The sequence below is a fragment of the Heloderma suspectum genome, chromosome 4 (genome assembly GCF_057233095.1).
Source record: "Heloderma suspectum isolate Gila_16-S chromosome 4, 16-S_ref, whole genome shotgun sequence".
NCBI lineage: Eukaryota > Metazoa > Chordata > Lepidosauria > Squamata > Helodermatidae > Heloderma > Heloderma suspectum.
In genome coordinates, this window is record NC_139461.1 from 135,922,492 (window position 1) to 135,949,134 (window position 26,643).

At 42.5% G+C, this 26,643-nt stretch overlaps 1 protein-coding gene across 3 annotated transcripts; it reads left to right on the forward strand.

Annotated features, from left to right (window-relative positions):
* Positions 1 to 7,701: 7,701 nt before the first annotated feature.
* Positions 7,702 to 26,384, forward strand: SNRNP48 (small nuclear ribonucleoprotein U11/U12 subunit 48). Of its 3 annotated transcripts, XM_084850600.1 has the most exons (10): positions 7,752 to 7,997; positions 8,143 to 8,297; positions 8,996 to 9,109; positions 10,303 to 10,363; positions 11,304 to 11,369; positions 17,225 to 17,413; positions 18,174 to 18,295; positions 19,306 to 19,427; positions 20,282 to 20,434; positions 25,409 to 26,384. In XM_084850600.1, exons 3-10 carry the CDS (start codon positions 9,035 to 9,037, stop codon positions 25,446 to 25,448), a joined length of 828 nt encoding a protein of 275 aa, XP_084706726.1. In that variant the 5' UTR covers positions 7,752 to 7,997; positions 8,143 to 8,297; positions 8,996 to 9,034; the 3' UTR covers positions 25,449 to 26,384. The 3 variants fall into 3 exon arrangements, with proteins under 3 accessions (XP_084706725.1, XP_084706726.1, XP_084706724.1); XM_084850599.1 differs by lacking the exon at positions 8,143 to 8,297 and having other exon boundaries at positions 7,702 to 7,997; XM_084850598.1 differs by lacking the exon at positions 8,143 to 8,297 and having other exon boundaries at positions 7,979 to 8,072.
* The last annotated feature ends 259 nt before the right edge of the window (positions 26,385 to 26,643 follow it).

Genomic DNA, 26,643 nt, shown 5'->3' on the forward strand with positions numbered 1-26,643 from the left:
GCCAAAAAAAAACAATTAACAAGTTGAGTGTGTTTTGGAAGCCTGCTAACATTTCAAGGAAATATATTTGTTATATTTTATTGCAGCGTTATTCTCATGGCATTTCATCCAGACTCCTATGTTTGAAATAGGATGATGAAGAAGCAACAAAGCCTTAGGCAACATCAGTTGTTTCACTGAAGGGATTTCCCTGTTCCCGGACTCACATGTTCTTCCTACAATGTTTTGCCAAGAATCATTAAATAGATTTGAAAGTCTAATTGTTCCTTCATTCTTTGAAGCTTAGATGGCTTCTTCCATTATCCTTAATGATATGGACACAATCCACCAGGAACTTCTCCCACACAAGCTTCACTCAAAAGAATAGTAATTTTGCAAGTCACGTTCATTTTCAAGGGAGGTTATTTTGCCAGTTCCCCTTCCCCCTTTGTAGCTCTTTATACCCCCAAAATCTGTTCCAAAGGGTTGGGGGATGCTCCAGAACTGAATGAGAGATGGCTCACACTGGGGGCTGCAGGGGAAAGGGGAAATCACTGAAAATTGCTTCCCCCATATGCCCACAGAGGCATCCAATTAAAGGAATCTTTACATTCTTTGCATTCACAGAACTAAGTTGAATTTAGTTGCCATTGAAATCAGTGGGACAAATCAGTCATGACTTAAGTCGCATTGATTTCACTGGGTTAGGGTTATCCCTACAAGGGGCTGAACATAGACTAGTTTAACTACGGGAGCAGTCCTATGTCCACTAGACACTGTCTAGAGAGCCACAGGATATGCTCCTTTCTGGGAACCGACCTCTCAGCCCATGCTCCGAGGCTGGTTCCCGGAACTCTGATCTCCCCCCTCGTCCGCACTGCCTCAGTGGCAGCATGGAGATCCCCCTCCCCCAAGTGCCTCTCCTGCCTTGCTTAGGATAGGCAGTCACCTTCGAGTTTGGAGGCGGCCACCTATCTAGTTAGGTGCCCTGAATCACTTAAACTAGTCTGTATCCAACCCCTAGTAGGGATAACCCTAACCCAGTGAAATCAATGTGACTTAAGTCATGACTGATTTGTCCCAATGATTTCAATGGCAACTAAATTCAACTTAGTCCCGTTCCAACGCTAGGTATGCTAGGGGATGTACATGCAGCCAGATGTTTTTGTCTTGATTTTCATTCCAGCAGATATGTTTAGGTCGCAATCCTATGCATGTTTAGACAAAAAAAGTCCTACAACTCCCAGTATGCCCCAGGCAGCATAGCTGGCTGGAGCATGCTGGGAGTTGTAGGACTTTTTTCTGTCTAAACATGCATAGGATTCTGCCCTTAGTAAATAAACATATATACCTTTAAAACATTGTAAGCAGTTTCAACAATAACTGTTAGAATAAACAAACAAACAAAAACTCACCTACATGTGGATCTCAAAATAAACAAATGTGCCCTTAACTTACAGCCCCATTGAATTAAATTTCTCCCATATATAAATAAATTATACTTTTAGGGTGCAATCCTATGGGGATAGGTGGCCACCTCCAAACTCGGAGGCGACCGCCTATCCAATGCAGGGCAGGAGAAGCACGGAGGGGATCGTCCCCTCTGCGCTTCAGCCACGCTGCATTTGCGGTTAGACAGCTGATTTCAGCTGTCTAGCCACAGGAAGGTGGAGTGGGGGAGGCAGCTGCCGGAGGACACATAGGATGTGTTGTACCGGCATCTCTGCCTTCCCCACCCTGGAATGCCCCGGTTTCGCCGCTCTGCACTCCTCTTCCGAGTGCAGAGCACGGGTCCGTTCCAAGCTGCCTGCAAGGAATTGTGGAAGGGGGGAAGGTTGGTTCTCCAGGAACCGACGTATCCTATGGCCATCTAGCCACTGACTAGCGGCCATAGGATTGCTCCCTTAGTTCATTAAAATACTTCTTCAACTGATTATAGAGCTTTGCTGGTACATTCAAAGGGAAAAAGTAAGCAGTTTTAACCCTTTAACAGATATAACCTATCATTAATGATGGAACGTACAATAAAAATGCTCTTGCTGAAATCCCTTGCTTATTATTTATTCTTACTGCAATAACAACATAAGAAGATCCCTGCTGCATCAGCTCAAAGGCCCATCTAGTCCATCAGCTTGTTTCTCACATAGGCCAACTAGATGTGTGTGGGAAGCCCAAAACCAGGACATTAGGCAATAGCTCTCTTCTGTTGGATGTCAAAATCCCCTGAACACTAAGCCAATGCCACTCCAAGACCACGTCCACAGTTCAAGGAGGGGAGACTGTTGGACAGTATAGTCAGGGCAGGTGTCAGGGCCCCAGCAGGGCTCACCATTGATGTCTGCCTTAGCCCTCCCCTCCTCCCTAAAAGGAAGTTGGGCCTGGAAGTACCCATCATTTCTCAAAATGTAATGGAGCAATGCTATGTTGGGGGCAGAGGAAAATTAAAATGGCAGGCAGCTCCAAGCCATCCAACACAGATTGTAGTGTTGCTGCTTCCCACTGAGGGAGGGTACTGCCATAAGAGGGAGCCCACCAGAATGCATGTTACCAAGGGCCCCTCATACACAGAGCTAGCCTGAGCAGGGTGGACAGTACACCAATAGAATCCCTATCCTGTCTTGAATGCCCACAGATAGTTACAGACACTCAAAATCCAGATTGCTGAACAGGGCACCTCAATAGGGAAATGGTAGCCTGCTGCAGCACTAGGAAACCTGCTGGACAAAGCTGGCAGAGATTAACTCCTCCTGCTTCATCCAACTAGGTCTCCCTCATACCTACAAGGTCAGCATGCTCATCCAAGATCAACTCCTGAATGGCCAACACCTTGGTATTTACTGGCATGGCATTCAACAGCAGGTCTGGAGGGAAGTCACCAGAGCATTTACGGTCTCATAGGTTAAGGTAGGAACTGGAAGGGGAGATGGGCCTTACATGTTTAACCTCCCTCTGTCTGGCTCTCAGAGTGGCCTGTCTTCTCTGCCACCACAACAGTGGCACCCCCCCCACACACACACTCACCCCACCCTGGAACCTAAACATATCCTCCCCTATCATGTAAGAATAGAATCAATCCCCAGAAGATGCAAAACAGGTGGGGCTAATGTTCCCCTGACCCCAGGCAATACAGAAGAAAAGAGAGGTGTTAATCCAGTATCTTCTCCTGCCCCTCTGTAGCCCCCTCCTCCTGCAAGTCCCAAAGTTGTTCCAGGGGCTCCACCAACCCAGAGCAGATTTGGTGGGCCTGCAAGGGGGAAGGGAAATCCGTTCCACTGTTCTGCTTGTGGAACAACCCCTTTGGACTCAAGCCATAGTTATTTTATATAATTTATTTGTCATTTTGAGGGCATCTTAAAAGGTGTATGGTAACCAGCATCACAAGGGCATGACATTTATAGGTATGGGATATATCCTCCAACCGCTTTAGCATGGGCCCATGACAGTGGCAAAGGCAGATGCAGCAGTAGGTAGAGCACGTATTGAAATAAACATTCTCTCTTCCTGCTCGGTCCTGCTAAGAACCAGACCTAGAATGGTGACAAGAGTATGAACTCCTAGGAGCATATGTCCCATCCTTTACTGGGATAGGGCACCTGTTATGTCCTTGCCCAATTTTACCATGAGATAGTATTTTCTTGAGAATACATCCAAGACAGATGGAGCTGTCTAAGTTCATTATCTGTGCAGGGAGGAGAGTGTTTTAAAAATAAGCCCTAGAGCTTAAGAAATCCTTTGTCTCATTCCAAGACAATATGGTGAGCCTGTGCCCCAGAGAGACAGTCTTGGATGCACTCCACCAAAAAGCATCAAGGAGTATCTGATAACAACAAAAAGACTCCGCAATAAGGCAAAGTCTAACATTAATTAAAATAATTATTGCAAATTATGTTTATTTCATGAACACCCAGCTGCTTATAAAACTGTTTTTGCCTCCATATAAAATTGGCCTGCATGGTTAATGGAAAAATAGTCATTGTAAACAGGTGAAGCACAGGCAATTGAAAAACAAACACCAGGCTATATTTTTCATCAAAGTTAGAATGCAAAATCTACTTGGCTTCAAAGTTGATTTGATAACAGCTTATTTCTATTATTTTATATTGAAAATGTTCTTTTAAAATATGGTTAATATACTTACATTTGGTGAGACATAATATGCTTTGCAGATATTGAATTAATGAATTGTGCCATGCACAATCCACAAAAACATTCTGCTCTACTTATGTTAATCCTTTCTCCTATTACAACACAGGCAGGCAACTCGGGCAAACCTCAACTATACCTGGAGGAGGTATGCCAGATATTCTATAGGTTGTGAAACCTGCCTTGCTCCTGGAACTGTGATTTTGTCACTGCTCTGACCATTCAGTCACAAAACCTCCTAGCCAGAAATAGACATTTTCTGTTTAGACTACGCAAAAAATGTATATGCGTGTACATATGTGTTCAAAATACGTATATTTTGTGTAGTTTAATATTTTTCATATCATTTAAAAATACGGTTATGTGTCCTGAGTTTGTGGACAGGACAAGTTAAACTACATAAATCATAACATTAAAATCCACATTTGAAACACATTTACTGGGAGGTAAGTCACACTAATTTCAGGGACAGGGGAGCGGTCTGTGATTTTTGCTGATTCTCATGCTATTCTGGAGTGTCTTCACCTGTTAGGAACAATTTTTCCTAAAGGGGCCTGCAGCAGGAAGAGTCCCATTCCTGAAAAGGAATGCTTCGATCCTAACTTCTATTGCTTGGATCCTAACTTCTCTGCTCAGAGAAGTTAGGATCCAAGCAATATCTAACAACTGTTAATAATCCTCTATAAATTTGTCTAACAACTGAAATAATGGGCTGTTTAAAAATAAATATATGACCTAGAGTGGTGTATCATTGCTTCCTTTCAACTTCTAGTTTTCTCCTCTCTGAACTCATTTTTAAAACTTCCTTTCTGCTGTCAAATTTTATTAGGCAGTTTGCTGTCTCACTGTACAGTATTCTTGTAGAGTTCCCATTCATTTCAATGGGAACTGTGCAGAACTTCCACCTAAACTGTATCATATTTACAGTGAGTTCTCCAGCCTGTTTTTCTACTCAGTCCCTTCAGCACTTGGAACCTTATCGGCACTGGGATTGCTGCCAGCAGGAGCCCTTATGCAGATCACTGCTTTGCTTTGAGGAAACAAATTCCCTGTCAGGTGTGGTTGTATCATGTCCAGACTTGGTAGAGTCTGTCCATCCGCCAGCTGCCTTCGCCTGCATCTGCTACATCCCCATTTGGGAAATTAGAAGACTAAAAACATTATGTTGAAATAGCGAGAAATCCTCAATATATTTCATATTGGCTACTGTAATAAAATTAAACAAGAACAGGAACCACCTTGTGAGTAATTCATTCTGAAACAATTATAATACTTGATTACTTTTCAGGCAGAAGGGTTAATATTCTTAAACTACATACATACTATAGATTGCTTTCAGTTTTTCAACACTTTAAGGTTCAAAGTTAATGTAAGCATGGATGACTCTGAATATATTTAAAATACTTAAACATTGGGCTACCAATGTATTAGAGTAAATGGCCGTCAACAGATTAAACTGCCAAATCCAAATGTATTTCTAAGCTATACTTTAGCTCTATACGGTGTCTTAATTTAGGGATTAGAAGAGATGCTCTTCAGCTAATTTCCAGTTACATAATTGTATGATTAGCTATTGATTTCCTATCAGTTAATATCAGACTTGGATCATTAATCCCACCCATACGCACATACCATGTCGGTGCCAGAACAACCAAGACAAGCCTGGTCCGTATACACACCAACTGTGCCTCTGCTGGCAATGGGATGCAATTCAGGGCCTCTTGTCAAAGTTCTAGATGGATGGGCAGAATCAAGTGGGCAAATATGGTTTTTTAAAATCTTGTCCAAACCCATTTAGGGCATTAATGCTTATGACCAGTATTTTGAATTGAGACTGGAAATAGACTGGGAACCAGTGTAGGATGTACAATATTGAAGTGACACCCTATGAAAAATGAGCCCTGGTCACCACTCATAACTGCAGCATTTTGCAATAGTTGAAGATTCTGAATGCTTTTCAAAGGCAACCCTATGTAAAGCATTTTGCAGTAGTCTAACCTGGAAATGAGGTTGGACCATCCAAGGCATGGATGTTTTTTGTTTTTTTTTAAATCTGAATTCTTTGTGTGTGAGAGAGAAGTGGGGCAGGCTGCAAGCCTGGCAGCTGACTTGAATCCTTCTAGGCCCCTATCAGACAACAGCACCAGCCAGATAGTGGAAAAGCCCCCCCCCCCTTTTACAACTTGGATGCAAGCTCTCGGTTTATCAATTAATTTTGGCTGTGTACATTAATTTTTAGGGCTTTAGGCTTTGTAAATTAATCGTTAAGGGTCAGGCACAGCTCTAGGCTCTGTAAATCAATTTTTAGGGCTCTAGGCTCTAAATTAATTTCCTTCATTCTGACCTCTTTATTTTTTGTTCTTTGTAAAATATAAAACATTCCTCCTCCCCAAATGAACTTGTAAAAAACTCAAATAAAAGATCAGATACACTTATTAGGATTACGTGCAGACTTGTTTTGGTATGAAAATAAGCCAAAATTATCTATTTCGCGCCAAAATTTCCCTGACCCCCTTTCCCCGGGGGTACTTCTAACACAGACTCCCCTCCGGACCAGTATTTATACATTCCATCAATATATTTCAAGCCCCCAAAGGTTCCATGGCCAAATTAGTTTAGCAAACGCAGCCCTATGCTATCTCGTGGCAATGTGGGTGGGGAGGTCACTGATGATTTTTTCATCTATTTTTGCATTTTCTCATCCTGCTGAAGTCAGTGGGAAGGAAAGTTCTTGTGCCCAGTCCTGGGCTGGTATACTTTTCGCCAATGAAACAGCTCTGCCAGCAGAACGTTTCACCTGCGTATCTGAGACATATATGTCATGGTACCTGCCATTCCGGAAATCTAACAGGGCTTTCACAAAATCCAATACCTCCTCAGCCGATGTATTTTTAGTACAGTTTAGTATGCATATTTCTAAGAAAAGTGAGCAAGTAAAATCTAGGGGCTTTGAGAGTTAGAAACTGTAGGTAGTGTATGCAAGAGCCTTGTATGAATGCTGAGGAAAGTTTAGTTTAAACTTAAGGAATGTAGATTATTAGATAGGGGTGTGTGTGTGTGTGTGTGTGTGCAAATGCACTTTCTATCCATTACTTGAATTTTATTTAGCCAAATCTAATCTAACAAGAAAAAGGCTAAATTTTAATTAACTGTGAACGTATGCAATAAAATAATGTATGCAAATTAGCTTTGGCTTAATGAAGATGGTTCTGTCCTGCCTCAGGAAACTGGAGAAAAACTTAGATTTTTGACTATCCAGAATGCCTTTTATGTGTTTTAGATTAAAGAAACTGCAATGTAATGCAGGGAGGGGGGAAACATGCATTTACCTCCGTAGGTATTTGACTGCTTTGTCAAAAGTAGAGCCTTTTCCTGTGAAGGGCCGGTTTCAAATCCCAGTAGCCACAAAGAAAAACAACACTGACCTACCGTCTTACATTTTTGACAAGCTCGTGAGCTTTGGCGCTGAACCGACCCGCCTGAAGACGGGCTGCAGCCGTGCTCGGCTCGCCTGCAGTACCCCGTTCCGCCAGCAGATACTGCTCTCGTGGCCGTGTCCTATTCCCACCCAACTTCCCCGATGGCCCTTCAGGGGAGCCTGCAGGTATCGCGAGATTTCGCTTCAGCGTGTGGTACTCGAAATCTGCGAAAAGAGCTACTGCTTCGAGCGAGTTGTGGTGGCTGGTGAAGAAGACGAACGTGTGCGACGCCCCCAGAGCCCTCTGTACTAGGGCTCGCTATATTACTGCGCTACCTCAGTGAGTGATGAGGGGAGGATGTTAAAGTGAGGGCGCCGTTTTGCCAGGATTAAAGATGGCGTCGCTTCGCCGTGAACTTCGCCGAGAATGGCTCAAGTGGAAGCGAGGCTGCCCCTAGTAAGCATGGCTGCTGGCGCAGAGACCCCCGCGACGCGGAGGCCTCTTTCCTTCGCTGTGTGGCTTGGCGACCCCGTAAGTTCCCCAGCTTGGGTGGGCAGTTTTCGTCATCGGTCTCTCCTCACCCTCCATGGTTCCTCTGTAGGCACTAGCGTGAAGGGGTGCAAAGAGGGGCTGTGCTCCTCCGGTGCTTCTGCGTGGAAGGGGGAATTTCAGCAGCTGCAGCTTTTCCTGAGCCTTGCGTAACAAGCTGCGGACCTGCCAAAATCTCCTCTTCGGGGCCACGCATTTCAGGATGACGTAAGGCCATTTTCATTTATCTGATTGTACAATAATCGAGTTATTACCTGTTCTTAAGAGAAAAGGTATAGGTGTTCTCGCTGTCCTTTGTATCTGGTCACCCTAGTTGGAGCTTGCCTGGCTGCCTTGTCCCTCGCTCACTCTCTACTGGACCCTTCTCGTACTGTACTGTATTGACAGTGGTTAAGCCTACAGGAGACTGCCTTGTGGTCCAAAAGTTTGGGTTGGGGACTGGGTGACCTTTGGGAAGGAAAGGATAATCCTTTTAGGGCGCAATCCTATGCATGTTTAGACAGAGAAAAGGCCTGGCTGGGGCATGCTGGGAGTTGTAGGCCTTTTCTCTGTCTAAACATGCATAGGACTGCGCCCTTACTCATCCGGAGGCCCTTAGGATTGTTGTCTTTGACCTAATGGATGATTTAGGGCACAATCCTGTGCAGGTTTAGACAGAAAAAGGCCTACAACTCCCAGCATGTTCCAGCCAGCTATGCTGGCTGGGGAATGCTGGGAGTTGTGGGACTTTTTTCTGTCTTAAACCTACATAGGATTGTGCCCTTAATTTGCTAGCTTTTGGCAGGAAGAGGAGGGGAAGAGAGAGACAACAAGACACCTTTTGGGGTCACATTTTGCTACCAGATTTGTCCAGTATTCTGAAAGGATCTTGCTACTGTGTTTTGCCATTTGCTCTTTTTCTCCAGTGTGAGAAAGTGTCATGTCCCTATGATGCTAACCACCAAATGCCTAAATCTTCCCTGGAGAAACATATAGTATCCTGTAGGCTGAGGAAACTAGAGTACTCTAAAGAGGAAGAGGTAATGTTCTTGTATGGTCTTCTTTCCTTTTTTGATTATTCACATTCTGGAGGTGGGAGGGAAATGTTAATTTATCTTGAAAACAAATGCGGCTTCCTTCATATTTTTGAAACTTCTGAATTGAGCCATGTTCTTTGAAACAGGCTTAAAAAAAATCAATATTTAAACATTCAAATCAGATTATTTTTTCCAAAACAACAACAACCCACCTCTAATTTGCTGTGGCTCCACAAAATGTGATTTAAAATAAATTTAAATGTAATACAGCCGGCATTTATATTGTTGTAGAACTTAATTACGCATCCATCAAAACTACTGTGTTACAGGCTGGCTTGCTACGTAAAACAAACCCATTTGGAAGAATATCCAACTTCTCAGGTTAAGCATTATAGATGATACAAATAAATCTTGTATTGCATAACTATGTTTTAATGTAGTCTTTACTGGACCCAGGTACTAGCAAATAAGTACAAGCTCCAGGATGCATGTCATTAGGATGAACCATTAAACCCATCTGAGGGTCTTCTATCGCTTATGTTATGTCCTCTACCTACCTGAGTACTGCCATTTTTTAAATTCTCAGTATATGAATATTTATGACTCTTCCAATCTATCAACATGAACATCTACTTTGCATCTCACTAAGAGATACTATTTTATCCAGTAATTGCCAGTTCTCACTTCTGGAAACTTACAGCTTAATCCTGTGCAACTTGGCTTGGAAGTAGTAAGCTCCACTTTGCTCAGTGGGGCTTATTTCCAAATAAGTGTGTATATGATTGCAGCCTGAGTCATCAAGTAAGTAAGCACTCTTTATATACTTGCTAGTGTACAGAGAAAACCAAACAGAAATCTGTTTCTTGTCTAAGCAGATGTATCTCTTGTGTGCAAGAAAGGCATATGGAATACAACTGAAAGTTTTGGGTTATGTTGCTACATGGTACAAAGGCTGTAGTTGCAAACTAACATATTCTAATTGTAATAGGAACCAGTTAGTAATTGAAACTTGTTTTAAAACAATTATTTAAATTGGACTTTTTCCTTGATGATTTAACTGGCAGTGATTCAAATCTACTCTACCTTTAAATGATATTAAGTCATATAAATAAGTGTACAAACTAGGAGGACTGTAATAGTCACATGGGTCTACTATGGTTGAATGGCTTCTTTAGTAGATATCTTTTGTCTTCTAGAGTGAAATGTATGATTCTACTTTTTTCTACGAGAAAGCAAAGATTCCTAAAGTTCAAATGGGTGAGTGTGATAATATAAAATAAAATATTGAGGCATCAGATATTTCTACTGTATTGATTGCTCCACTGAGCAAGAGGAGCACTCATTAGAGATAAAGATACCCAAGGTGATGCATATTGTGTAGTCAACATTATAAGTCATCGTTTTAAAAATTCAGTGGCACCCAAAGTCGTATTGTGTCCACCACTGGACTAGACTCTTTCAAATTTGACTGTTATGTTGCTCTCCACTGATTTCATGAATGTTCAGTCCAAGGAGCCTGGAATATTAACAATTAGCATAGGGAAAGAGGTCCACGTGTATCTAGAAAATCTGAACACTGGGATTCATTTGATGTCTGTTAAAATTGTTCAGCATGTAAAAAAATCTCTTAAATTTCCAGCCTCTGAATGTTAATCGATGTTAAAATCATGGGCTCCTTCACACTGAGCTTTTATCCTGCGATTGAGATTGCTCCTTCATGGAAGTTTGCAGGCTTGTTACATGACGCCGTGATCATTCAAGGCGTCTCCTGCACTAAATGCCCTTTGTCCCATTTTTAAATAGATCGCAGATAGTGAGCTATCAAATTACCCCATTGTGTACCACTTCAGTTTCCTCCGTGAAAAGAGTAAAAGCGGCAAGAAGAGGAGCGAGATCAATGAAAGATAATGGAAGACTCAGATATGGGGAGAAGGAGGGGGAAGGGGCTGGGGGAAAAGGAAGCATGTGGAAAAGGGAGTCGTTGTGATCCTGTATTTAAATCGGAAGCAGAAAGCCCTATTTTAAATGCAGGATTTTAGGCTGGTGTAGAGATCCCCCATGACAGCCAGCATTTCCTCTCTACCAAAGGTGCTCCTTGTCTGTCTATTTCAAGCATTACAGGTTAAATAATCTGTCTTTAGACTTCAAAGAGGGCTTAAATTATACTCTTATGCTGTGCTTTTTTATGTTGCTGCAGACAAGAATTTGCAGTTTGACATTATTAAACAAGCCACTGCTAAAGAGTGTGGAAGTTACTGTCCAGGTAAGTGGAGGCTAAGCCAGGTTGTCACAAGCTGCTGTGTTCTCCTGGTAAGGAAACTGTGCTGTGTTTGTAGAGATTCTGGAGTGCCCCCCCCCCCTTCTTGGCTCCTATGTAGTCCCACTGCTTTGTATTCTGGAGAATGTTCCTATACAGAACTTCCTCTCACTTGACTTCCCCTTGTATATCTCCTCTCAAAACTTTCTAAAAATGAGGCTCAGTCTCTCCCTTTTTAATTCTTCCCTTTTGCTTGCATGTAACCTAACCATGGCAGTGGAGCCAAGCTGTGAACTATCCAGCATTATTATTTTTGCTAATCATTCATAGGGTGCTTTTGAAAGGCATTTGTTTTAATCCTCATGCAAATATGAAATGGGTCATGAAAACACCTATTTTACTAATGGAGCTGCGGATGTGATTTGCTGAAAACCAACCAGTGGGATCATGGCTGAGGTGGGATTCAAACCCAGCTGCAAGTCATCTAATCTACACTACTGCAGCTCAGTGAAGCCACCTTATCTGTTTGGATAAGAAAAAGAAAGCCTGGACCTTAGAGGAAAATTCTGAGAGCTGTTGTCTGACTTGAATGGGGGATCCAGCATCAGATCCTTGGTCTGTTGTAATGCTTCCTCTCAGGGTGATTCTGAGCTCCTTGAAGGAAAAGTAGGATTTAAATATACAAAAAAAACACAACTTAGTATAGCATCAGATCTGTAAGGAATAGCTACCACAAGGTTTCCTTAGGACTTCACAGCAAAACTAGAGAACTGTAAGCTGTTATCCCATAGTACTTGTCTATCACTGGCTTCTCATACTTGTTTTCTGTGACTCACTGTTGCACAAATATTGAGGATTCTCCATACGCAATATCCTTAACAAGGTTATCAGCTGTTGCCCAGAGTAGGGTACTGTGGCATTCCTACCTAATCCCAGTGGGGATTCCCCTTCTCTAAGGCCTTTTTCACCCCAGCAGGAAGAACCTTCCCCACACACAGTCATGCTGCCACCAGGACCTTAAAATCCAATCCTTTACTCTGTCCTCGAGCTACGAGGGCACACCTGTTTATATTTTCACCTGTATTGTTTCCTTTATTATCTTCCTCTTTACCTGGCCAAGAGCAGAAGGCGTAGGATATGTATAAACAAATAAACTTGTATTAATTACAGCAATAATTTGTTGAATAGTAAATTTTGTTGTTGTTGTTGTTCAGTCGTTCAGTTGTGTCCGACTCTTTGTGACCCCATGGACCATAGCACGCCAGGCCTTCCTGTCCTGCGCTCTCTCCCGGAGTGTGCTCAAGTTCATATTCATTGCATCGGTGATGCTATCTAGCCATCTCATCCTCTGTTGTCCCCTTCTCCTTTTGCCTTCAGTCTTTCCCAGCATCAGGGTCTTTTCCAGAGAGTTTTCTCTTCGCATTAGGTGGCCAAAATATTGGAGCTTCAGCTTCAGTATCTGTCCTTCCAATGAGCACTCAGGGTTTATTTCCTCTAGGATTGACTGATTTGATTAGGATTTGACTGATTTGACTTGGAGCCCAAGAAAGTAAAATCTGTCACTGCTTCCATTTCTTCCCCTTCTATATGCCAGGAAGTGATGGGGCCAGATGCCATGATCTTCGTTTTTTTAATGTTGAGTTTCAAACCAGCTTTTGCACTCTCCTCTTTCACCCTCAACAAGAGGCTCTTGAGATCCTCTTCGCTTTCTGCCATTAGGGTGGTATTGTCTGCATATCGGAGGTTGTTGATAATTCTCCCAGCAATCTTAATTCCGACCTGTGATTCATCCAACCCGGCATTTCTCATGATGTACTCTGCATATAAGTTAAATAAGCAGGGCGACAATATGCAGCCTTGTTGTATTCCTTTCCCAATTTTGAACCAATCGGTTGTTCCATGTCTGGTTCTTACTGTTGCTTCTTGACCCTCGTACAGGTTTCTCAGGAGACAGGTAAGGTGGTCTGGTACTCCCATCTCTTTAAGAGTTTGCCACAGTTTGTTGTGATCCACACAATCAAAGGCTTTAGCGTAGTCAATGAAGCAGAAATAGACGTTTTTCTGGAATTCTCTTGCTTTCTCCATGATCCAGCGAACGTTGGTGATTTGATCTCTAGTTCCTCTGCCTCTTCAAAACCCAGCTTGTACTTCTGGTAGTTCTCAGTTCAGATGCTGCTTGAAGCCTGGCTTGTAGGATTTTGAGCATAACCTTGCTGGCATGTGAAATGAGCGCAATTGTGCGGTAGTTTGATCACTCTTTGGTGTTGCCCTTCTTTGGAATTGGAATGTAAACTGACCTTTTCCAGTCTTGCGGCCATTGTTGAGTGTTCCAAATTTGTTGGCATATTGAATGCAGCACTTTAACAGCATCATCTTTTAGGATTTTAAATAGCTCAGCTGGAATACTGTCATCTCCGCTAGCTTTGTTGTTACTAATGCTTCCTAAGGCCCACTTGACTTCACTCTCTAGGATGTCCGGCTCAAGTTCAGTGACCGCAATATCATGGCTATCAGGGACATTCAGATCTTTTCTGTATAGTTCTTCTGTGTATTCTTGCCACCTCTTCTTAATCTCATCTGCTTCTGTTAGGTCCCTGCCTTCTTTGTCCTTTATCATGCCCGTCTTTGCACAAAACGTTCCCTTGAGATCTCCGATTTTCTTGAAGAGATCTCTAGTCTTTCCCATTCTGTTGTTTTCCTCGATTTCTTTGCATTGTTCATTTAAGAAGGCCTTCTTGTCTCTCCTTGCTATTCTCTGGAACTCTGCATTCACTTGGATATATCTTCCCCTTTATCCCTTGCTTTTCACTTCCCTTCTTTCCTCAGCTACTTGTAAAGCCTCATCAGACAGCCACTTGGCTTTCTTGCATTTCTTTTTCTTTGGGATGGATTGAGTTGCTGCCTCCTGAACAATGTTACAGACCTCCATCCATAGTTCCTCAGGCACTCTGTCTATCAGGTCTAATCCCTGAAATCTATTCCTCACCTCCACTGTATATTCATAAGGGATATGATTGAGGTCATACCGGAATGGTTTAGTGGTTTTCCCTACGTTCTTCAATTTAAGCTGAAATTTTGCAAGAAGCACCTCATGATCTGAGCCACAGTCAGCTCCAGGTCTTGTTTTTACTGACTGTATAGAGCTTCTCCATCTTTGGCTGCAAAGGACATAATCAATCTGATTTCGATATTGACCATCTAGTGATGTCCATGTGTAGAGTCGCTTCTTGTGCTGTTGGAAAAGAGTGTTTGCTATGATCAGCGTGTTCTCTTGGCAAAACTCTATTAGCTTTTGTCCTGCTTCATTTTGTACACCAAGGCCATGCCTGCCTGTTATCCCGGTGATTTCTTGACTTCCTGCTTTAGCATTCCAATCCCCTGTGATGAAGAGGACATCTTTTTTTGGTGTTAGTTCTAGAAGGTGTTGTAGGTCTTCATAGAACCGATCAACCTCAGCTTCTTCGGCATCAGTGGTTGGGGCATAGACTTGAATTACTGTGATGTTGAATGGTTTGCCTTGGATTCGTACTGAGATCATTCTATCGTTTTTAAGATTGTACCCCAGAACTGCTTTTCCCACCCTTTTGTTGACTATGAGTGCTACTCCATTTCTTCTAAGGGATTCTTGCCCACAATAGTAGATATGATGGTCACCTGAATTAAATTCGCCCATGCCTGTCCATTTGAGTTCGCTGATTCCCAAGATGTCAATGTTCAATCTTGCCATCTCATGTTTGACCACCTCCAGCTTACCTTGATTCATTGATCTGACATTCCAGGTTCCTAAACAATATTGTTCTTTACAGCATCGGATTTTCTTTTCACCACCAGACACATCCACAGCTGAGTGTCCTTTCGGCTTTGGCCCAGCCGCTTCACTCTTTCTGGCGCTACTTGGAAATACCCTCTGCTCTTCCCCAGTAGTATATTGGACACCTTCCGACCTGAGGGGCTCATCTTCCGACGTCATATCTTTTAGCCTTGTGATACGTTCCATGGGGTTTTCTTGGCAAGAATACTGGAGTGGGTTGCCATTTCCTTCTCCAGTGGACCACATTTTGTCAGAACTCTCTGCCGTGACCTGTCCGTTTTGGGTGGCCCTGCACGGCATAGCTTATGGCTTCACTGAGTTACGCAAGCCCCTTCGCCACCACAAGGCAGCGATCCATGAAGGGGTGAATAGTAAATAAGTAACCATTAATGGTTCTATTAATGTATGTTCTTTCATACACGATACTCCAGATCACACTCTCAATCAATCAAGCTTCAAGCAATCAAACTATCTCTAACTGTGATCTAAACTCTATCCCATCAATTCCCCATCTTATCCTATCTATCTAACTTAAGCACAGCACTCTGATTACATAGCACACACACTTCCCCCCTGCTCTCACTCAGCCAGTCATCACACACATGCAAATCCACCATTCTCCCAGCCACTCATCTTACTCTCACCCTAGAAAGACTCACCATAAGACACAGAGATACAGTCAGGGCCAGAAATACTGGAACAAGGATAACTGTTTTGGCAGTTGGCCTCCGTACACCACCACATTGAAGTTGAAAGGAAACACACCCAGATGGGAGCGAAGTCAGGACTTTCAGCTGTAATTCAAGGGGTTTGACAAAAGTGGGGCACTAACCATTCAGGAAGGACCTGTCCTGACTTTGTTCCCATCTGGGTGTGTTTCCTTTCAACTTCAATGTGGTGGTGTACGGAGGCCAACTGCCAAAACAGTTATCCTTGTTCCAATATTTCTGGCCGTGACTGTATAACAGGAATACATAACCATAACCGCAAACTCATTATGTACGGACATGTAACATCACAGGTACCCAAGTAAAAAAGCAGGAATTAGCCAGATGCTGTAGTCTCCTGTGGGACAAGTGTAGTGGAGTATACTGAGAATTTTTTAAGCAAGTGATCTTGCTTAAAATTATGCTACAATTATACTTGTGAGAGACCAGAAGTTCAGCTAGTGCAATCTCTGCCATGAGCCAGCACACCCCCACCTCACCCTCGAGATTAACCTATGCAGTCCAGATCACAGTATGCCAGAATCAGTGGGCGGAACAAGGGAAATGTAATCCTGTGATTGTATTGTTATGATAGTGCACCCTTCTCCAGCCTGCCAGTTTTCCCCTCCCATTTCTTCAGCAGTTCTAAACTGTCATCATCGCCCCCACCCCCGGCTCCAAATCTGAAAGTGAGTCTGGCTGTGGACAAACATGCCTGTGGAGAGGGGGATTTGCAGGAGAGAGGAATGCATGGGAGTGGTTAATTGTCCCTCCATCCTACTGGTCCTCTTTTGGAACTCTTTCCCCTCCACATTCCCATTAGCAAATGCAAAGTTGGGACCACATGTCTGCCAGTATAACTTTTAGCTCTGACCAGACTGGGTGCACTACAGGAAGATGTTAAAGAGATGAGAGGCCTCAGACAATCAAGCAAAGCCACCTTCTGCAGGGAAATGTTAGCAGTGCCTCTTCCCTCAGTCACTGTCAGTTTGACCTGGTAGAAAATGTCCTTCCTATCGTAAGTACAGTTATAAGTCAGACTCTGGGTGAAACCCATGAGCTAAGGCATCCAAAGTGGCCCTGGCATCAGTCTGCGTTGAATGGTGAGGGTGGGATAGAAAGTGGGGTTGTACTGGCACAAACCTAACTTGCCCTGTGGCCATACTGCACCACCCTTCGTCCCACCTCACACTTCTTTAACATCTTCTAGTATGCTTTGAGCTTTTGCTCATAGACTGGGAAGTTGAATTTCCAAAAGTTATGTATGTCTCTTATGCCCCCTGGCTCAGAGCACTTGTTTATTTTGATTGTAATAATGGAATCAACTTGTCTGCACACTCTAGGTGCTTTTTCCTCTCTGCCTGTTGAAGTTCCACAAAACCACAAGCGTTACATCTGTGATCTGACCCAAGCTGACCGCCTTGCGATTTATGATTACGTCCTTGCAGAAACAAAGAACCAGAGGTCAAGATCCCAGCTGATGGAAAATGACAGTGATCTCTTTGTAGATTTGGCAGCAAAAGTCAACCAAGGTCTGGGGGGAAATGTTACAGCTGTGCTTTATGTGATATCAGAAAATCACAAAACATGTGAAGTGGGATTTGGCAAAAACTTGCTGAGGCATCCTTATTCTTTTCTCTTGAATTAGGTTCTCCCCCTGCCCCAAATCTGTCTTCTACAAGATGGCTCCTGGATTAATGATAATGTAAACCCAGCAAATGGCTGCAGCCTTCATTCACACATGTTTTAAGTCCTATTAAAACTGTTGTGACCTGAGCATGTGTTGTTCTGGGCTGGATTGCAGCCAGTAGTCATTGCAATTAGGCACTCGTCTAGTCGTCTGCAGCAAGTAAGAATTGCTTCCAGGGAACCAGGCTTAGCTCCATTGCTGAGAAGATATTGCAAATGCTGCAATCACAGCACTCTGCTGTGTGCCCTGCAGCCTTCATTCACACATGTTTTAAGGCCTATTATAACTGTTGTGACCTGAGCATGTGTTGTTCTGGGCTGGATTGCAGCCAGTAGTCATTGCAATTAGGCACTCGTCTAGTCGCCTGCAGCAAGTAAGAATTGCTTCCAGGGAACCAGGCTTAGCTCCATTGCTGAGAAGATATTGCAAATGCAGCAATCACAGCACTCTGCTGTGTGCCCTACTGTGAATGATCCATCCTGGTGTAATTATGCAGTTGAGGCTGCAACCATATGCTGATCTTGAGCAGTGATATTATTAGTTGCTTGTATTTTAGTATATGAAGTAAAAATGTGTTTCTAATGTAATATTTTGCCATTTAGATGATGGTCAGAAAGGACCAAAGTCCCATCTTGAAATTCTCGCAGAGATGCGGGATTATAAAAGGCGACGGCAGTCCTACAGAGCTAAGAATGTTCACATAACAAAGAAATCCTACACAGAGGTGAGTCCTGAATAGCTTGAGAGACATTCTTGCAGGGCTTAAGATGCTACTTTATTCACATAACTCCCATGTATTAAATCACTTAGATTGGCAGGAGTATTTGAACTCTTCTTCTGTCTTTCAAGAAGTATTGTACATTAATATTTAACGTATTTTAGGAGAAAGTGCTGCAGTTTGCTACTTGCCTGCTCACTTGGATCAACCTGTGGCTCCTCTTAGAGCCAGCACCTGAAAGGCAGACTGCTCCCATCAGTGATGTGAGGGTATAGCTGTGTGCACACAACTGCTGTATTTGTGTGTTACAGGCTGTACAGGTGATGTGTTCTCCCATTTATTCTTAAAGAGCCAGTGGCCCTTAAGTGACAATAACTACCCCAGCACACTTGGGTTTAATATAGCACAGTGGTCTGTGCAGCTCTTTCCATGCTACAGGTCCCAAGTGAGAATAGGCACCTGGGATTAGCCCATGAGAGCAGGAGGAAAGCAGAATGAACAACTATCATAGGGGCTGAGTGGCCATCCCTCAAACAGGGATGCTAGCCTTGTTTGCATGGCTGTTTTAATGTTTTGCTGTTCATGTGGTGGAGTTTTGTTTTTGCTTTTTTCTGGTTGTCATGACTTAACTTAGATCTTTTAATAGTTTTCCCTAGGGCAATTTATAGTATAGCCAAAATTTTAGGCTAAGCAAACTTTATGGTATGTGTTTTTATATACTTTCTATTTAATACATTTTAGAGCTTTATAACAACTTTAACATGCCTATCACCAGATAAAAGGAGACAGCGGGGAAGGGAGGAAAGGGTGCTTGGAAGGGATGCAGTTAAAATGAATTATATGAACAAGGATACATGTAGGAGATCCTCATACTGTGAAGGACATACAAGTAAATCTGTGGTATGCCTTTTAAGAAAGTGTCTCGATCTGTCATCTGATTTATTGTCTAGCATGCTGTCCTGTCCAGCTGAGCTTTCACATTTTGTCCAATTTCAATATCTGCAATCTCTGCCCAGGTAATCAGAGATGTAATTGGGGTGCACATGGAAGAACTCAGCACTCATTGGCAGGAGGAGAACAGGAACTCAGAAGCTTGTGATGATGAAAAATCTTCTTTTTCAGTAAAGTCTTCAGGAAAGTAAGAATTGCCACTACAAAATATTCCCTTTTTGCAGGAACACCAGTCCCTTGTGAATTCGCAGTGCCATAAAAGTTGCATGACAGTTTCATTGTTCTGTAAACTCCAGACAGAGCTGTAGCAAGTGCTGTGTAGAATATGGTTGTGTGTTGTGGCCACCTACTGTAGGGGAGCGCAGACTTCAAGCTTTCAGAATCTACTTTTGCTTTTTAGTAAAACCCTGAAGTCCACCAACCTGAAACTGCTGCAAAGCCATACTCCCAGAATTAAAGAATTCTGAGCCCAGGAATTTGTTTTAAGTACCAGGACTGAATGGAGCTCATGATCTTTCAGCACATTTTGCTATGGGGTCATTTTGTTGATCCAGTTGTTAAACTACTGGAAATTGAAAAGCATGGCTGATACGCTTCAGATCACTCAGATCTATGAGTAGATCCTGATTACATTTCCCCCCCCCAACCTATTATACAGTGCATGTGCCGTCTCTAGTGACAAACACACTTCTATCTCTACCCAATGCCTGTCTCTTTTTGTGAACTTACTGAATTGCTTTAAAAAAAAAAAAGTGGCTGAGCTCTCCATTGTTGTGCTGTTTAGAGTTGGAATGTTAGTCATTGTTTTGTATTGTTTCTATTCTGTAAGCCACCTTGGGAAGACTATGATCTTTAAGAAATGGATTATTTTTGTACGTATTTGGCTGAGGTCAAATACTCCATGAAGTCAAGAATGCCTTTGACTCTTCTCAAGATTCTTTATTAATTACTAGTTTGGTGACCATACAAAAATAGTCTTAACTGGTTATTTTCCCTTTGTAGAGCGATCTCCGCATTAAAGCAATTACTCCCTTTTTTTAGAAAGGAAGAGCGGAGGTCTGCATCAGCTGACTCAAGACAGTCTTGTGGAAGTTCAAAGGATGTTGATCATTCTAGACATAGGAGAAATACCAGCAGAAGTCCAGGCAAACGAAAAAGAAGTCGAGAAAGGGATTCCCGAAGGAAAAGGGAGAGGCAAGTAACCTCATTGGTCTCGTGACTTTTGCTGAATGATTATGGCTTTTGTTCTACCATGCTGAATAGGTATGGTCAGAAACTTTTGATAAAGGCTCAAGTGAACATTGTTGTTCTTGTTCAGTCGTGTCCGACTCTTCGTGACCCCATGGACCATAGCACGCCAGGCCTTCCTGTCCTGCGCTCTCTCCCGGAGCATGCTCAAGTTCATATTCATTGCATCTGTGATGCTATCTAGCCATCTCATCCTCTGCCGTCCCCTTCTCCTTTTGCCTTCAGTCTTTCCCAGCATCAGGGTCTTTTCCAGAGAGTTTTCTCTTCGCATTAGGTGGCCAAAATATTGGAGCTTCAGCTTCATTATCTGTCCTTCCAATGAGCACTCAGGGTTGATTTCCTTTAGGATGGACTGATTTGACCTCCTTGCAGTCCAGGGGACTCGTAAGAGTCTTCTCCAGCACCACAGTTCGAAAGCATCAATTCTTCGGCGCTCAGCATTCCTTATAGTCCAGCTCTCACAGCCATACATTACTACTGGGAAAACCATAGCTTTGATTAGACGGACCTTTGTCGGCAAGGTGATGTCTCTGCTTCTTACTATGCTGTCTAGGTTGGCCATAGCTTTCCTCCCAAGGAGCAAGCGTCTTTTAATTTCAGGGCTACAGTCACCGTCTGCGGTGATCTTGGAGCCCAAGAAAGTAAAATCTGTCACTGCTTCCATTTCTTCCCCTTCTATATGCCAGGAAGTGATGGGGCCAGATGCCATGATTTTAGTTTTTTTAATGTTGAGTTTCATTGTTGAGTGTTCCAGATTTGTTGGCATATTGAATGCAGCACTTTAACAGTATCATCTTTTAGGATTTTAAATAGCTCGGCTGGAATACTGTCATCTCCGCTAGCTTTGTTGTTACTAATGCTTCCTAAGGCCCACTTGACTTCACTCTCTAGGATGTCCGGCTCACGTTCAGTGACCGCAATATCATGGCTATCAGGGACATTCAGATCTTTCCTGTATAGTTCTTCTGTGTATTCTTGCCACCTCTTCTTAATCTCATCTGCTTCTGTTAGGTCCCTGCCTTCTTTGTCCTTTATCATGCCCGTCTTTGCACCAAACGTTCCCTTGAGATCTCCAATTTTCTTGAAGAGATCTCTAGTCTTTCCCATTCTGTTGTTTTCCTCGATTTCTTTGCATTGTTCATTTAAGAAGGCCTTCTTGTCTCTCCTTGCTATTCTCTGGAACTCTGCATTCAGTTGGGTATATCTTCCCCTTTCTCCCTTGCTTTTCGCTTCCCTTCTTTCGTGAGCTACTTGTAAAGCCTCATCAGACAACCACTTGGCTTTCTTGCATTTCTTTTTCTTTGGGATGGATTTCGTTGCTGCCTCCTGAACAATGTTACGGACCTCCGTCCATAGTTCCTCAGGCACTCTGTCTATCAGGTCTAATCCCTGAAATCTATTCCTCACCTCCACTGTATATTCATCAGGGATATGATTTAGGTCATACCTGAACGGTTTAGTGGTTTTCCCGACGTTCTTCAATTTAAGCCGAAATTTTGCAGGAAGCACCTCATGATCTGAGCCACGGTCAGCTCCAGGTCTTGTTTTTACTGACTGTATGGAGCTTCTCCATCTTTGGCTGCAAAGGACATAATCAATCTAATTTCGATATTGACCATCTGGTGACGTCCATGTGTAGAGTCGCCTCTTGTGCTGTTGGAAAAGAGTGTTTGCTATGACCAGCGTGTTCTCTTGGCAAAACTCTATTAGCTTTTGTCCTGCTTCATTTTGTACACCAAGGCCATGCCTGCCTGTTATCCCAGTGATTTCTTCACTTCCTACTTTAGCATTCCAATCCCCTATGATGAAGAGGACATCTTTGTTTGGTGTTAGTTCTAGAAGGTGTTGTAGGTCTTCATAGAACCGATCAACCTCAGCTTCTTCAGCATCAGTGGTTGGGGCATAGACTTGAATTACTATGATGTTGAATGGTTTGCCTTGGATTTGTACTGAGATCATTCTATCATTTTTAAAATTGTACCCCAGTACTGCTTTTCCCACCCTTTTGTTGACTATGAGTGCTACTCCATTTCTTCTAAGGGATTTTTGCCCACAATAGTAGATATGATGGTCACCTGAATTAAATTCGCCCATGCCTGTCCATTTGAGTTCGCTGATTCCCAAGATGTCGATGTTCAATCTTGCCATCTCATGTTTGACCACCTCCAGCTTACCTTGATTCATTGATCTGACATTCCAGGTTCCTAAACAATATTGTTCTTTACAGCATCGGATTTTCTTTTCACCACCAGACACATCCACAGCTGAGTGTCCTTTCGGCTTTGGCCCAGCCACTTCACTCTTTCTGGCGCTACTTGGAAATACCCTCTGCTCTTCCCCAGTAGCATATTGGACACCTTCCGACCTGAGGGGCTCATCTTCCGGCATCATATCTTTTAGCCTTGTGATACGTTCCATGGGGTTTTCTTGGCAAGAATACTGGAGTGGGTTGCCATTTCCTTCTCCAGTGGACCACATTTTGTCAGAACTCTCTGCCATGACCTGTCCGTCTTGGGTGGCCCTGCACGGCATAGCTTATGGCTTCACTGAGTTACGCAAGCCCCTTCGCCACAACAAGGCAGTGATCCATGAAGAGGTCAAGTGAACATGCTAGGGAGTAATTGGTCAGGAATTAATATAGTATGCTGCTGAAGCAGTTCTAATCCAAAGAAAATAATTTATATGCTACTGTTTTTTCATTCATTCAAGACTCAGTATTATGCATGTTTAGACAGGAAAAAATCCTACAACTCCCAGCATTCCCCAGCCAGTCATGTGGCTGGGAAATGCTGGAGTTGTAGGCCTTGTTTTTGCACAAACAAACATAGGATTGCGCCCACAGTTGCTCTGGTTTTAGCCTTTCTAATCATGCTAAAAGTACTACTAATGTGATACTGGGGTCAGACTCTATTTAGACCATAATTTTTTAAAGATTTAATTAACCATAGCCAACTTAATGTAAAAAAACCCAACATGGTGTTCTATAAACAATAATGCTCGATTCTACAGAGGTACAACTATACAGGTATAGTACTGGGCTCTGTAATGATCCGCAAGGTTAGATCCTTTGGGGTGTCATAGACGCCTGATAATTCAGGCATATTTTCCTTCAACTAAAGACTTCTTGACATAAAAATCATTAAAAATAAATTCTAGAATGGTCAACAGTTCCCTATGTTGACAAAAATGTTAAGCTAAAGTAGCTATTGTAGTGTTAAATGGATTTATTGTACCGTTGCCTTCATTAGCATCTGATGCCAATGCTTTTTTACTGAAACCCTTTTATTATAGGAGCATGCATGGATTATGAAGCAGCACAGGCTAGGGAATGACTCCAAAGCTATAAAATAGATAAGAAATCTTCCATAGACTAACTACAGTTTTACAGCAATGCTTTAACCTGACTATAAACACCCAAGTGTGTGAACATAAGCAAAACTAAAGTGAGTTAAGATTTTATAAAATCAGAGTGACTGAATCTGATTTCAACAGGAATTGGCAGTTTTTACTCCAGGACTAAGACTTAAGTTTAGTTGTAGAATTTCAGAAATGGGTTCTTCATTAGCTCTTAGAAGCCCCTTCTGTGACCTAGTCTATGCCCTGGCCGTGGGCTGCTAAGGTTTGGAGGTGCCGAGATAATGATAAGCCAGACCCAGGTTTGCTTACAAGGAATACTTACAGCACACAGGGTTACCCAATGGTTGGATCAGACAGCTTCTCTGAACCCAGAGCCAAGGGGTACAATTTATACCATACATGTCAGCAGTGAGGCAGCATGACAGCAGCAAGCATTAATTAGCATTCATTCCCAGCATAGACTAACGGTGCTTGTTCAGAAGGAAAACAATCAGAACTTTCCCAGCACAACCACCTGTAACTCGGCATAAATATAACTGCGCTTCTTAGGCACATCCTAGGCCCCGATAAGATACTAGCCTTTGTTAGCATGGAATGTGCTGAGGCTGCGCTATTGTCCTTTGACTCATCTCACATGCTTAGAGGCCCACTAGCAAGGAAATTGCACCAATAATGAACCTAAGCCAAGCATTATAGATCTCTAGGCCCCTCTAAAACTACAGGTGACTTGGTTACAGGCCTGGGGCCAATACACCTACTATATCACTTCAGATAGACCATGGCAGACCTTTTTTTAAAAAAAAAACCCATGCATTTTATAAACAACAGTTATATAAAATGTCAAGACTACTAAATTGTTATAACAAGGCTTTTTTCCTAAACAGTCTTCTAGGGCAGGTGAAGATGAAGAGGCGCAGGACCAAAGAGCTTATTCTTAGTAATGTTGCATGATACACAGAATGCTGTGTAAAATAAGGACCAAAACAGCACGTTACTCAAGACTATAATTAAATCCCTAGTAGCAAGTGTGTGTGAGACAGAGACACAGAGAATTGTTGTATTGGGAGACATTTCACAATTTCCCCACTCAAGTCTGCTGTTTGCCCCATGGGAGAAAAATGTATTCTCTTCCCCTCAAGGGGCAAACAGCAATCTGCAGTGGTTGGAGGAGACATTAAAAATAGCATGGAGGGGAAATATTTGTAAACTCACCCATCTGCCACATGGCTATTGGGAAGTTCCACAGCTGCAGTTCAGTTAAAGATGAGCTCCTGTGTAATATGTAGTTTGGCCGTTAAGATTAGCAACAACAAAAACACACTCCTGTCTCAAAGATCTTACAATCTAAACTTTAACAGTTGGGGTGGGCAGACAAAAGGGTAACTAGAGATGAGAACAATCAAATGCCGCAGTGTATCTGTGCTTCATTTTGGTGGGAATGAGGTCTAAAGGGTTGTAGGATTCATGGAAAAGGTAAATTTTGAGGACAGATTTGGTTCACTTTTTCATCAATCTGTTGGAGCGCTAAAGTCTCACATAATGGTGTGGTTGATCTTATTTCAGAGATGAAGACAAGCATCATAGTCACAAAAGAAGAAAATAAAACTTCTACCCTCATTAAAAGTATGTCAGCAATGTGAGGAATAGAAATTGCTACTGGGATGGATACGCAGCTCATCACCTAGCAGCTGTACCAGCTGTATCAACTAGGCTGTACTTTGTCAAGTACTTCATCATTTAATGTTATGTAAAAACTGTTCAAATGCAGCTTGATGTGCTTAGGGAAAGTGGGAGTGAGATGCAACGATCTCATTACAACTCCTTTCATTATCCCATAGATAAAATGTAGTGGCAAAACGACAGAGAAAAACTGGTGCATAACATATTGAACCAATGTCTAGAGATCTATGAAAGTGGTGTGACTTAGCTTAACCCTGAGTTTCTGTTTCTGCATGTTGCCATCTCAGGATGAGGGGATCATCACAAATTAGCTTATGATCTCATTTCAAACTGAATCAGTGTTGAGTGTGTGTATGTCTGAGTGAGAAAGAGTTCTTGGTTTATGCTGTCTTCTGATGATGGTAGTTTGGATAAGGCACAAAGCTATAGCAGGAAAGCAGTTAGATACTTCAGTGAAAAAGCTGTCATTGGTAGACCTCTTTTCTTTTTCTGCTCTTATTTTTCACATCCACTAACTCAGGAATCTTAAGGGAAGACAGTCCATGGATTACTTGTCACTTGACCTGTTTGTCCATAGGTCAGCCAGTGGATTACAGTTGTTCTTGATCTGTTTTGTTTTAACCACAGCAATATACAAATACAATAAAACAAGGCAATTAGAAAACAAATGTATAAAAATATATTTTATTTAATATGGGCTAATCATCACGGGCAAGAAAAATCAGATAACATTTTATCAATATGAATGAATGATTCAAAGTATCAGAGGAAAATAAAGTTGGAAGCCACTGTTAACCTGTAAGGCTGTAGTTTTATTTTTCTACTGACTTGCTTTGTACATGTTATACAAATCATCCAACTTATGAAAACATTTTATGGATGAAAAACTGTTCTTCAGTTTCATCATTAGGAAAACAGCAGCTACATAGAAACCCAGTGTGAGCAAGATGGGTAAGGGTACTGGAGGGGGCGGGGGGGAGAAAGCAAAGGAAAAGTGACAACACTAGAACAACTCTGTAGATACTTTGAAAACTCTTACTGGTTGCTGCCTGGTGGGAATTCCATATCAAGTGTTCAGAGCTTCCTTAAAGGAAACTGGGTAAGTGTAATAGAAGCCT